This window comes from Cebus imitator, unplaced genomic scaffold (genome assembly GCF_001604975.1).
Source record: "Cebus imitator isolate Cc_AM_T3 unplaced genomic scaffold, Cebus_imitator-1.0 Scaffold94, whole genome shotgun sequence".
Lineage (NCBI taxonomy): Eukaryota > Metazoa > Chordata > Mammalia > Primates > Cebidae > Cebus > Cebus imitator.
Genome location: NW_016107409.1, coordinates 5,399,153 through 5,413,337, shown reverse-complemented (window position 1 = coordinate 5,413,337; position 14,185 = coordinate 5,399,153). Strand labels below are relative to the sequence as shown.

At 37.3% G+C, this 14,185-nt stretch overlaps 1 protein-coding gene across 1 annotated transcript in view; it reads left to right on the top strand.

Annotated features, from left to right (window-relative positions):
* Window positions 1-14,185, top strand: part of COG3 (component of oligomeric golgi complex 3) — a 63,549-nt gene that overhangs the window by 13,037 nt on the left and 36,327 nt on the right. The window contains exons 9-13 of the mRNA XM_017535993.2: window positions 4,919-4,962; window positions 5,402-5,528; window positions 6,136-6,227; window positions 7,328-7,467; window positions 10,926-11,086. Of these exons, the coding sequence (XP_017391482.1) occupies window positions 4,919-4,962; window positions 5,402-5,528; window positions 6,136-6,227; window positions 7,328-7,467; window positions 10,926-11,086 (564 nt within the window). The remainder of the gene's footprint in view (window positions 1-4,918; window positions 4,963-5,401; window positions 5,529-6,135; window positions 6,228-7,327; window positions 7,468-10,925; window positions 11,087-14,185) is intronic.

Below are 14,185 nucleotides of genomic sequence, written 5' to 3'. Positions count from 1 at the left end.
CCGTCTCAAAAAAAAAAAAAAAAAAAAAAAAAAAAAAAAAAGAGAAGATTTTGCAGCAGGTATCTGAGTATTATGATTTTCAATGAAAAAAAAAAAAAAAAAAAAGCTTGGCTAGTGGTCTTGAAGGGACTGAAAAGGGTGTTTTGATACAGAGAGAACAGCACATGTAGGGAAGGTTGTAGGAGATATAAAAGACATACATTTTGGGAGATCTTTATACATTGTTATGACTGGAACATGGGATATTAGTGGGATATGTTGGGAAAGAAGACAGGAAAGATGACAAAGACTCTCTCACGAGGGATGTTGCATGTTGTGCTAATTTAGGAAAAGCAGAAAACCAATGAAGTGGTTTCTTAAACAGAGTAGTGATTCGGTCAGATTTGCTAAACAAACACATAAACCAATGGAACAGAATAGAGAACTCAGAAATAAATGCAGGTACTTTCAGCCAACTGATTTTTGATAAATGCACCAAGAAAATTTAGCAGGGAAAGGATGATTGCTGGGAAAACTAGATATTCATATGCAGAAAAATGAAACTAGACCTCTGTCTCTCACTATATACAAAAATCGAAACAAAATGGATTAAAGACTTGAGATCTGAAACTATAAAACTACTAGAAGAAAGTGTAGGGGAAATGCTTTAGGACATTGGTCTAGGCAAAGATTTTATGGCTAAAACTTCGAAAGCATAGGCAACAAAAACAAAAATAAACAAATGGGGCTGTTATAATCTTAAAAGGTTCTGCTCAGCAAAGGAAACAATCACCAGAGTGAAGAGACAGTCTGTAGAATGGTAGAAAATATTTGTAGAAACTATTCATCTGACAAGGGACTGATACTCAGCGTATACAAGGAACTTAACAGAAAAAAACTCCGAATAATCCCATTAAAAAGTAGGCAAAAAGTCTGAGTAAACATTTCTCAAAAGGAGACTATACAGATGGCCAACAGGTATATGAAAAAATGCTCAACAGCATGAATTATTAAATTTACTCATGTAAATCAAAACCACACTGAGATATCATCTTATTCCAGTTAGAATGGCTATTATCAAGAAGACATAAAATAAATGTTGGTGAGGATGCAGAGGAAAGGAAATTCTTATACACTGTTGGTGGGAATGTAAATTAGTACAGCTATTACGGAAAACAGTATGAAGATTTCTGAAAAAACTAAAAATAGAGCTATCATACTCTCCAGCAATCCCACTACTGTGTATTTATCAAAGGCAAGGACATCAGTATATTAAAGGGATACCTGTGTTGAATTCAACACTATTCATGATAGTAAATAGATGGAATCAACCTAAGTGTCTATCAACAGATGAATGGCTAAAGAAAATGTGGTATATGGGGGCAAGGGGCCGAAAAAAAAAAAAAAAGGGGGTATATGTAAATAGTAAGATACTATTCAGCTGTACCAAAAAATGAAATCCTGTCATTTATAGCCACATGAATGGAACTAGAGGTTATTAGTAAAATAAGCCAGGCACAGAAAGACAAATATTGTATGTTTGCACTCATATGTGGGAACGAAAAAAGTTGATCTCATGGAGGTAGAGAGTAGAATGATAGATACCAGAGGCTGGGATGGGTGGAGGAGAGGTGGAGAGGTTGGTTGATGGATATAAATGTACAGTTTGATAGAGGAAATAAGTTCTAGTGTTCAGTAGCGTAGTAGGATGCCTGTAGTTAAAAATTTATTGTATATTTCAAAATAGCTAAAAGGGAAGATTTGAAATTTTTCCTCCACAAAGAAATAATAGATGTTTGAGGTGATGGATACTCTAAACATTCTGATTTGATCATAACACATTGTATCCATGTATCAAAATATTACATTTACCCTATAAATATGTACAATTATTATGCATTGATAAAAAAGATCGGTTGGGTGCCGTGGCTCATGCCTGTATCCCAGCACTTTAGGAGGCCAAGGCGGATGGATCATGAGGTCAGGAGTTTGAGACCAGCCTGGCCAAGAGACCAGCTGGCCAATATGGTGAAACCTCGTCTCTATTAAAAATAAAAAAATTAGCCAGGAATGGTGGCGGGAGCTTGTAATTTCGGCTGCTTGGGAGGCTGAGGCAGGAGAAATGCTTGAACCCAGGAGGCGGAGGTTGCAGTGAGCTGAAATCGCACCATTGCACTCCCGCCTGGATGGCAGAGTGAGACTCTGACTCAAAAAAAAAAAAAAAAAAAAAAGGTTAAGGATGCAATATAAAGAATGTATTATGATGAAGAGAGATTTGAGACAGGGAAGCCTCATTACTAAGGAAGATTCTGCAGTAATCCAAGTGAGATATTAGGGGTTGAATTAATGCATTGGTAGAATATTTCATGAGGTTGGATATGTACCTTATTCATTCTGCATAGCAGTGTCTGGTACATAAAGGAATGCACAATGTATTTATTTTAATTGATAGCATGGAGGGGCAAAGATAAATGTGTGTTATATTTTATAACATAGCTGAGATACATTTTATTGAAGCTGGTGCATATATATTATTTCTACTCATTGCTAAGTTTCTAGAAATAATAATTTACTTCTGCTGACTGACTTCACTTCCTTGCTTGTTTCTCTCTTGAAAGTCAGCCAGTTGACGGCTGGGTACAGTGGCTCACACCTATAATCCTAGTATTTTGGGAGGCCAAGGAGGGCAGATTTTTTAAGTTTAAGAGTTCAAGATCAGCCTGGGCAATATGGTGAAACCCTGTCTACCCAAAATAGAAAAATTAGCTGGGTATGGTGGCATGCACCTGTGGTTTGGCTACTTGGGAGGCTGAGGTGAGAGGGTCGTTTGAACCCAGGAAGCTAAGGCTTCAGTGAGCCAAGATAGTGCCACTGCACTCCAGGCTGGGTGACAAAGTGAGACCCTGTCTTAAAAAAAAAAAAAAAAGCCAGCCAGTTGAAAGGATTTTTTTTTTTTTTTTGGAAATGAGAGAAACTTAGTTTTGTTTATAGAATATATATGTAGAATATGGGTACAACCTGGATGTCTTACAGATGTCTAACTGGATATCAATCGATGGCATGAGACTTAGATTGTGCCTGATTGATTGCTTTTGCTTATTAGCCAAATACGAATGATAAAAGTTTGATTAGGAAAGAAATGGTATAGATAAGAGGGCTCAGTGTGGTGGGTGACTATAAAATGATTATATAGTTATCAGTGGCTTTCCTACATACCATTAGTAACCAATTAGTATATGTGATGGGGTTTCATTTATATTATATCAGTAACAAAAAGCATAAAATACTTACCTAGCAATAACCTTAACAGATACATAAGAATGAAGAAAATGACAAAACTAGACAGAAAATCATAAAAGATGAAATAAATGGTAAGCCCATCTTCTTCCCGGTTGGGGTGATTTAATTTTTAAAATGTCACTTTCTCCCAGAGTAATTTATGGATTAGAATGTACTCCTAGCAAAAATTCTAATAAATTTTTTTTTCATGATTCTAAACTTTTTCTGGTAAATAGGCAAGACTAAAGAAGAAAATTTTGAAAAATATATTGTCATTGATTCAAGCATTCACTGACAGATCATTGGAATGGAAAGTTGTAATACTTAATAAATAAAGAAACATCCCAAATAAAAAAGGAAAGGCTGGAATTTTCTACATGGAATTGGGAAGATTTGCTAAATATTTGAAAAAAATAGTAACTTTTTACTCTGTAACATTACCAAAATAATATATTCCGAGTGAACTAAAGAGCTGAAGAAACTAAAGAAAGATGAATAGCTGATAAAAAATGACCAGATTACTCACAGAACATGTGGAAAATATATGCAAGTTAAGGTTGGGTGACTTTTTTTTGTCTGTCAGAAATTGGCAGATTAAGGTCAGTGCTTTTGAGGATTTATGAGACAGACAATGCTGCTGATAGAAATGTAACTGAATTCTTTTCTAAAAACATTTTAGAAGAATAGAACAAAAGCCTGTAAAAATACATACCTCTTTTGAGCTGGTGTTTTGGGGTCCCTACCTGGGAGGTAGGTGCTATTATTGTATCAGTTTTACACAGTAGGGAGTGGAATCTCAGAAGTGAACCAGCTTGCCTGGGCTCAAACGGCTAGTAAGGAGTGAGTGCTGGAACCCACTAGTTTCACTCCAGGCTCTTCACAAATGGGCTGTGATTCTTTGGAAACAACCTAGATATCTGTCAGTAGAAATGAGATATTATGTAGCCTTTTAGCATAATATTTTAAATCATGTTTATTATGATTCATTAAGTGTATACTAGGTACCAGATACTATGCTAAAGGCTTCTGTACATTTTCATCTAGTATTGAAAAGTATTTAATGATAGGAAAATGTTTATGAAATAACGTTAATTTTTTTTTTTTTTTTTTTGAGCCTGTCACCCAGGCTGGAGTGTAGCGGCGTGATCTTAGCTTACCGCAACCTCCACCTCCTGGGTTCAAGCAATTCTCCTGCCTCAGCCTCCTGAGTAGCTGGGACTACAGGTGCATGCCATCATTCCTGGCTAATCTTTTGTATTTTTATTAGAGATGGGGTTTAACCATATTGACCAGGCTGGTCTCAAATTCCTGACCTTGTGATCCACCCACCTTGGCCTCCCAAAGTGCTGGGATTACGGGTGGGAGACGCCCAGCCCCAATAATGTTAATTTTTAAAAAAACAGATTATAAAGCAGAATATGTACTATAATTACAGTTTTGTGTAAAGAGAAAAATATAGGCACTGTGGATATAAAAAAAACGGAAAGAAAATATACTGAAATGCTGTGATTAATTTTTGGTATTATAAGTGATTTGTATGATTTTTAACTTTCTTATATTTACAGTTTTTCTGAGTATGTGATACGATTAATATTATAATCAGAAAGTAATGGATAGTATAACAGATGGCTTTTTAAATGCATTTTTTCTTACTCTGCAGACTCTTATTGAACAAATAGAGCTGCGATCTGAAAAAATACCTGAGTGAGTACCTAGAAGTTAATCTGGTTTCCACATTAGCCTTGTCTTGTAGCACTGTTTTTCCAAATCGGGTTTCGTCTCTGATATTTTATGAGCAGTTGCCTCCTAGCCTGTTCTTGTAACACACAACTTATTTTGGGGAGCAAGGTCACAGACCTAGTAAGTTTACATGACAGCAGTTTTTCCTGTACTAGGATTTCCTTCTTATTTGGGCAGATGTGGTGTCCCTATTCTTGAAAAAGAAATCCTTTAAAAGATGAAGCTTATGGGATCACAGTTCATTAGGGTTTGCTTTTGTTTTGTATCTATACTTATAATATTAAATAGTTAATGTGGGCAAATGAAAGGTGACCATTATAGCTTTAAAGGAGGTTTGGATTCAAGATGAAATTTAATTTGTATATCTAAAATCAAAAGTTTAATCTTATTTGTTTTCTGTCAGATACCAACAACTGCTCAGTGATATCCACCAGTGTTACCTTGATCAGCGGGAGCTCCTTTTGGGCCCTAGTATTGCTTGCACTGTTGCAGAGTTAACCAGCCAAAGTAACAGAGATCATTGTGCCTTGGTAAGTTTCTGCTTGTTTTGGTTAAATGTTAAATCTTCCTTTGAGTTATGTTGATACCCTAGAAACAATACTTGGTTAAATAAGTTTTGATGCTGATAGTGAACTAAAAACGTATGGTTTTAGTTATGACAAATCTAGTTTGGTAATTAGCCTTACTCAACTTTGCAAAATAGTCTCATTTTTATTTATTTTTTGAGATAAGATTCACAAATAAGTATTGTTCTTGAAAAATGAGATTTCAAAGTTTGTAGATTTATATTAACAATTTAGCTTAGCTTTTACGGCAGAAGTGCTTTTTTGTTTAGTGTAATTTTAATTCATGCTGTAAAAAATGAATAAGGGCTCTTTTTTGAACTACCCACTTTTGAACTAGAAAAGGGATTTGTGTTTATTAAAAGTTTGAAAACTAAAGCATTAAGAAAATAAAAATCACTTATAATTTCATTATGTAGTAATCTATTGAAAACCAGCCGTTTTCTGTTCTTCAGTAAGCTGTTTTAAGAGTATGTATGTGTAATCTCTGCAGATAAAGCGTAGGCTTTATTTCATAAACACTGGAAATGTCGTGTGTCTTTAACTGTGGGTGGTGTGTGTTTGTTTACTGCAGGTTCGTAGTGGCTGTGCCTTCATGGTTCATGTCTGCCAGGATGAACACCAACTTTACAATGAATTTTTCACAAAACCAACATCAAAATTAGAGTAGGTGGTTGTGGAATCTAACTCTTGTTCATAAAATTTAACTTGCTAATGACAATATTGAATCAGTATATTACAGGAGTATTCTGTCGTGAACTGCAGAGTGTTTTAACGTGTGTGTATGTGTGTGTGTGTGTGTGAGAACAGAATATTGTTGGGTGGGACAGATATTTTCTTAAATGTGCAACTTACATGCTTTCGTATTGTTCGTAATGTAATTATTTAGATATTGTGGTGTGATAGGAAGAATCCTCTACAGGATTCTGTAGCCTCGGGGTCTAGATCCCTTTCTCTCCACTAAGTACAGTAATTCCTTCTAGTTAAAAAATTCTGTGATTCTAACTAATGAAAGATTAAAAAATACAGACACTATTTAATAACCTTTTCTTTATTTTTCTCAAAATGTCTTTCAGATCCACTGTTAGTCACTTTTGGTTTCTTCATGTTTGCTCTTTTGACTTTTAGAAACATTCTAAGCTTTTGACTCTTGTAATGGGGAAGAGAAAAATACTTTATCGTTGTAGTGGAAGTGATCACTTTTGATGAAATACTCTGTATAGAAGACAGTACCGTTGACAATATGAAGCATGTAGACAACTTAAGTTTTTCTTTTTAAATGTTTACGATTTCTCGAAGTACTTGGTGTATGACCAAAGTACTTTGAATTTTATTTATCTAAATCTATAAGTATTCAAAAATTTTGAACTTGTCTCTCCTGGGGGGGAAAAATATAATTTGATTCATAGTGAAGTAGAATATAAAAGGTAATTAAATCTTCTGAAATATTTTTTATTGTTTTTGAAAGGACATATAGAAAATTATTGCTGAAATAGATAAAAGTTGTAATAGGTTGACTTTTGTTTGGGGGCAGCTACTTTGAGTTGACTGCTGTGGATTGCTTATTGCTTCTGAGCTTTTAAAGCAAAACAGTTTACTATAGAATTACTTTCAATCAGCTTTTCCCTTATCATTCTATAATGTTCTCAGATACTATTTTCCAGTAGATACTTATCATTCTTATCAACTGGAATGAGGCTTTCTAAACTATTAGAAAATCCTGAAAAAACTACTACTAATAGCCATGTTTTATTCTTTCATTTTAGTGAGCTTTTGGAGAAACTGTGTGTGTCATTGTATGATGTCTTCAGGCCATTGATCATTCATGTTATTCACTTAGAGACTCTGTCGGAACTTTGTGGGATTCTTAAAAATGAGGTGCTTGAAGATCATGTGCAGAACAATGGTAAATGAGTAGAAATGATCATTTTAAGTTATATCACTGGCTCAATGAATTTGAAAAAAAAAATAGGTTCTTCTTCCCTCACCCCACTAAATACATAAATTTAATATTTTTGAAGCTTGGCTTGATGCCTTGCCCCTTCTTGAATGAAGTTACACCTTATTCTGTCACTAAAGACACAATCAGATAGGGAAAGAATATTAAAATATGGTAAAATTAGTAATAAAATAATTATAGTCAGTTTTCTTTCTGGTAACTGGAGTTCAGAGAGAACACATCATCACTTTTGGTTAGGCATTTCTAGCATGCTGTTACCAGAATACAAAATACATAAATAAATAATTGAATATATTGTATACTTTTGATTAAAAAACAGGAATTGTTTTTGTGTATATTCATAATAATAGTTCATCTTTTTTATTACAGATAAAAGCAGTTCTCTGGAATAGCCCTACTTTGTCCATGTGATACATTTTTCAGTATTTGATTTGATTGTCATAGAGAACATGATTTTCCTAACAGTACCTAGGTACCTTTAGAAAATACCCTACAGGCTCATGCCTGTAATCCCAGCACTTTGGGAGGCTGAGGCGGGTGAAATGCCTGAAGTCAGGAGTTTGAAACCAGCCTGGCCAACATGATGAAACCCCATCTCTACTAAAAATACAAAAATTAGCCCAACCTGGTGGCAGGTGCCTGTAATCTCAGCTACTTGGGAGACTGAGGCAGGAGGATTACTGGATCCTGGGAGATGGAGGTTGCAGTGAGCCAAGTTCGCACCATTGCACTCCAGTGCATGCAACAACAGCCAGACTCTGTCTCAAAAACAAACAAACAAACAAACAAACATACCCTTTGAGTAATTATCCTTTTATTTTTGAGACAGAGTCTCGCTCTGTGTCCCAGGCTGGAGTGCAGTGCAGCAATCTTGGCTCACTGCAACCTCCACCTCCCTGTTTAAAGTAATTCCCCTGTCTCAGCCTCCCAAGTAGCTGGGATTGCAGGTGCACGCCACCACACCTGGCTAATTTTTTTGTATTTTTAGTAGAGATGGGGTTTTGCCATTTTGGCCAGACTGGTCTTGAACTCTTGACCTCAGGCGATCTGCCCGCCTTGGCTTCCCAAAGTGCTGGGGTTATGTGCCCAGCCCCCTTCTGGTAATTATTTTACTTGCAGAATTTATTGTCCTCACTTTGGCTTTCATTGAGACGCTCTGGATTTGTTGCTCTTCCAAAGTTACTTCACTGCATTTAACTCATTCATTTTCTCATGTTTTACTGCTTCTGAATTTTTTTTTTTTGAGACAGAGTCTTACTCTCACCAGGCTGGTGCAGTGGCACAATCTCAGCTCACTGCAATCTCCACCTCCTGGGTCCAGGCGATCCCCGTGCTTCCACCTCCCAAGTAGCTGGGACTATAGGCATTCACCACCATGCCTGGCTAAATTTTTTTGTATTTTAGTAGAGATGGGGTTTCACCTGGTTGGCCAGGATGGTCTCGATCTCCTGACCTCGTGATCCACCCACCTCAGCCTCCCAAAGTGCTGGGATTATAAGTGTGGGCCACCATGCCCAGCTGCTTCTGAATTTTTTATTGCCTCTGATTTTAAAATAAGAATTTTTTGTTTTGGTTTTGTTTTTGACTTGGGGTCTCACTCATCACCCAGGCTGGAGTGCAGTGGCGTGATCTTGGCTCACTACAACCTCTGCTTCCCGGTTTAAAGTGATCTTCCCACCTCAGTCTCCTGAGTAGCTGAGACTACAGGTACCTGGGTGTCGCCACCATGCCCAGCTATTTTTATATTTTTTTTGTAGAGAGGGGATTTTGCCATGTTGCCCAGGCCAGCCTTGAGCTCCTGGACTCCAGCAATCTGCCTTCCTTGGCCTCTCAAAGTGCTGGAATTATACGTATGAGCCACTGCAACTGGCCAAAATTAATGTTAATTTTTTTTCTTTCCTCCCCCCACTTCTCCCTCTCCTTCCTCCTCCTTCCTCTTCCTTCTCCTCCTTCCTCCTCCCTCCTTCTCCTTCCTCCTTCCTCTTTCTCCTCCTCCTTCTTCTTCCTTCTCCTCCTTCCTCTTTCTCCTCCTCCTTCTTCCCCCTTCTCCTTCCTCTTTCTCCTCCTTCCTCTTTCTCCTTCCTCCTTCCTCTTTCTCCTCCTCCTTCCTCCTTCTTCCTCCTTCTCCTTCCTCTTTCTCCTCCTCCTTCCTCCTTCTTCCTTCTCCTCCTTCCTCTTTCTCCTCCTCCTTCTTCCCCCTTCTCCTTCCTCTTTCTCCTCCTCCTTCCTCTTTCTCCTTCCTCCTTCCTCTTCCTCCTTCTCCTTCCTCTTTCTCCTCCTCCTTCCTCCTCCTTCCTCCTTCTCCTTCCTCTTTCTCCTCCTCCTTCCTCTTTCTCCTCCTCTTTCCTCCTTCTCTGCCTCTTCCTCCTCCCTCCTCCTCCTTCTTCCCCTTCCTCCTCCTTCTTCTTCCTCCTTCCTCTTCCTTCTTCTTTTTTTTTTTTTNTCTCACTGTGTTGCCTAGGCTAGGCTTGAACTCATGGACTCAAGTGATCCTCCCACCTGGGCTTCCCAAAGTGCTGGGATTACAGGCATGAGCCACCATGCCTGGCCTCATGTGATTCTGTGGTATATTTAACACCCTGTCTTTTGGAAGGCTGTTACTAGATTACTAGTATGTCTTAACATTGATGGCAATTTTTTTTTTTGTTTGTTTTTTTGAGACAGGGTCTTACCCTGTTGCCCAGGCTGGAGTGCAGTGGCATGATCACAGCTCACTGCAGCCTCAACTTCCTGGGCTCAGGTGATTCCCATCTCAGCCTCCCAAGTAGCTGAGACTATAGCTGCGCATCACCATGCCTGGCTAAGTTTTTGCAATTTTTTATTTTTGTGGAGACAGGGTTTTGCCATGTTGATTTTGAATGCCTGGGCTCAAGATATCTGCCTGCCTTGGCCTCCCAAAATGCTCAGATTACAGGCATGAGCCACTGTGCCTGGCTGATGGCATCTTAAAAATAAAGAAATACTATATAAACTCATACTTATTTTACTTTGTACTTGTCTCTGTGAAAATGTTAACTAGTCATTTAATATCTGTGGTACTCAATTTATCTGTAAAATGGGGATGATGATAGCCCAGTTAATAAGCTACCCTAGCAATTTCTTAGCTTTGGCCTAAAGCTATAGAAATTAAATTTTAAAGAGCAAAGCACTCTTCAAATTCAGATTTTATTATTCATATTAATAATATGATTAACAGTATTGCCGAGTTTTAAAGTTGAGACAATTGAAAGACATTTATTAAACTTTTCCAAGCTCATTGAGTCATACTGAAGTAGAATACAGCCACAGCCTTGAAGCAAAAGTGGTTCATACTGTTTCTGAATAATTTAGTAATATCTTTGCTTGTTTAAAAGAAAGTGTTTTTCTAAATCTAAAATAATGGCTTATTGCACTTTCTTTATCAGCTGAGCAACTGGGGGCATTTGCAGCCGGAGTCAAGCAGATGTTAGAAGATGTACAGGAGCGGCTTGTCTACCGAACCCACATCTACATTCAGACGGACATCACGGGCTATAAACCAGCTCCTGGAGATCTGGCATATCCCGATAAGTTAGTCATGATGGAGGTAGGATCTCCTTACTTGACCTCCCCTCTGTCCCACACAGCTTTTAGATGTTTTATTATTATTTTTAAATTCATATATTAAAATAGAGACAGGGTTTGCCTGTGTTGCCCAGGCTGGTCTCGAACCCCTGAGCTCAAGTGATCTACCTGCCTCCCAAGTACTGGGATTACAGGCGTGAGCTATCATGCCTAGCCTAGGTGCTTTTTACTAGTTAAAATGGGATTTTTCTTTTTAATTATTCTTCAAAATGTAAAATCAAGATAAGCGTGCTATAAAAATTGAAGGAGATAAAATTTAAAATAATTAAACAGAAATAATTTGTTAGGTTGCCTTTCCTTCAAGTTATGTTTTATAAACATTCTATTCCATTCTTTTCCCTTTGGTAGGAAATACCCCTTCTCAATTTTAAAATTTAATTAGTGATCCCTATGATTTCTCCCTTTTTTTTGAATAAGTGGCATAGAAGAAGGTTGATAATGTAGGAGCCACCAGGTTGATGGTGATGATGTAACTATGTGTCATGCTCTCATAAAAAGCCTGGAGGCCATCTCCTCAAAATTATACAGTATGAGTGTCCAGTTTATGGTTTGAAGACTTGGGTTTATCTTCCTGATCTTCCAGTTCCATATATATCTTCATTTTCTTTGAGTTTTAGACAGACTTTAAATAATCCCTAAAATATTAGTATTAAAACAGAATTAGAACATTTTTAATGGAAATTTTCAAATATAAGCAGAAGTAGAAACTGTAATATAATGAATTCTTAGGTACCATTACCTCAGCTTCAACATGGCTAGACTTTTTGTACTTCCTTTCACCCCCCTTTAATTTTTTTAAAGCAAATTCCAAACATGATTTCAATTAATAAATACTTCGGGCTGGGAATGGTGGCTCATGCCTGTAATCACAGCACTTTGGGAGGCTGAGGTGGGAGGATCACTTGATCTCAGGAGTTCAAGACCAGCCTGGGCAACATGGCAAGAAACCAACCTCATCTTTACTAAAAATACAAAAATTAGCTAGTTGTGGTGGTGTGCACCTGTGATCTCAGCTACTCGGGAGGCTGAGATGGGAAGATTGCTTGAACCCGGAAGTAGAGGTTTCAGGGAGCCGAGATCATGCCATTGCACTCCAGACTGGGTGACAGAGCCAGACCCTGTCTCAACAACAGCAACAAAAAAGTGTGACTGCTGAAGGCTAAGCAGGATGGAATATAACTTCACACTCCTGAAGGTTATAGATTCTGGGTTACTTGTTCTAGGTAGCAGAAAGCAATGAACAAAGATAATCAAGTCAAGAGGTTAAATAAGCAAAACAACAAAACAACAAAGTTAAAAAAAACTTTCAGTAGGCAACTCTAAAAGGTAAGGGCATTTTTATTTTTAACACAGTTGTAATATAATTTTTACACTTAAAAACATTGTAGTTCCTTAATATCAAGTATCTACTTGAATCTAGAACTTATTTTTCAGATTCACTAGTTGTTAATATTTCATCACATTTACTTTGTTTGTGTGTGTGTTTTGCTGAGCCATTTGAAAGTTGCAGATGTCATGATTCCTCATTCCTGAGTACTTCAGTTCTTATTGTTTTAAGAATAAAGACATTGTTCATATAACCACAACATCATTTTTGTATCTAAGGAAATTAACATTAATTCAATAATATTATTTATATATAGTCCATATTGAAATTTCCCCAGTTGCCCTTTAAATGTCTTTTTTTTTTTTTTTTTAAAAATAGTTTTAATTTTTTCCTTTGTTTTTTTTTATAAAAAAGGATTTTTTTTTTTTTTTTTTTTTTTTTTTTTTTTTTTTTTTTTTTTTTGAGACATAGTTTCACTCTGTCACTTAGGCTGGAGTGCAATGGCACAGTCTTGGCTCACTGAACCTCTGCCCCCCAGGTTCAAGTGATTCTCTCACCTTAGCCTCTCAAGTAGCTGGAATTACAGGCGCCCGCCACCACGCCCAGCTAATTTTTGTATTTTTAGTAGAGATGGGGTTTCACCATGTTGGCCATGCTGGTCGTCAACTCTTGAGATCAGCCTGAAGTGATCCGGCCACCTCAGCCTCCCAAAGTGCTGGGATTATAGATGTGAGCCGCTGCACCTGGCCCAGATGTCTTTTATAATTGGACAAAAAATTTTAAAAAGTGGGATCCAGTCAAGGTTACCATGTTGCATTTGGGTTTTAGATACCTAAATATCCTTAATTCAAATCCAGACTCCTTCCCTTCCCTCTTTTGTTTTGTCTTTTGTTTTTATGGCATTGACTTTTTTTTAAGAGACCAGCATAATTTTATTGTAGAATGTGCCGCATTATGGATTTGTCTGATTGTTTCCTCTTGCTTAGATTCAAGTTAAGCTTTTTTTATTCCCCCTCAAGAATATTGCATAGCTGATGGGTACTTCTTACTTCATTACATCAAAGGCAGATGATGTCAGGTTGTTCCGCTATTGGTTAAAGTGGTGATTGCTAGCTCTCTTCATTATAAAAGTATACAGTTTTTCTTTCTTTGCAATTAATAAGTAATTATAGGATAGTACTTTGAGATTATTTGAGTTCCCCTAAATCTTCCTGTCAGTGATTTTAGCATCCATTCATGATTCTTGCCTGAACCAGTTATTACATTGGGGGGTAGTAAAATGGTGATTCTTCACATCTGCCGTTTCTTCTACCTTTATAGCAGTCTGCTGTAAAGAATTAATTTCCCTTTCTTTCTTCATTCCTTTCTTTTCCCCACCTCTGCTTCATGTAGCACCGTAGACTAGTAGATTTTTTTAAAAAGTCATTGTATTTTAATCTATTATCATTTTTCTTCCCTTTCCCTTTTTCCCTTTTTTCCTTTTTTTTCCCTTCTTCCCTTTCCCTTTCCCTTTCCCTTTCCCTTGCCCTTGCCCTTTCCTTTGTGTTGTTCAGGCTGGTCTCAAACTTCTGGGCTCAAGTGATCTGTCTGCCTTGGCCTTCCAAAGCGCTGGGATTATAGATGTGAGCCACAATGCCCAGCCATCATTATTCATTTCAATGCTCAAAATTGTCCCAGATTTGGACACTGGTAGCCCCTTTACGCTGGCTCCTCTGTCCATTTGACTGTAGTCTC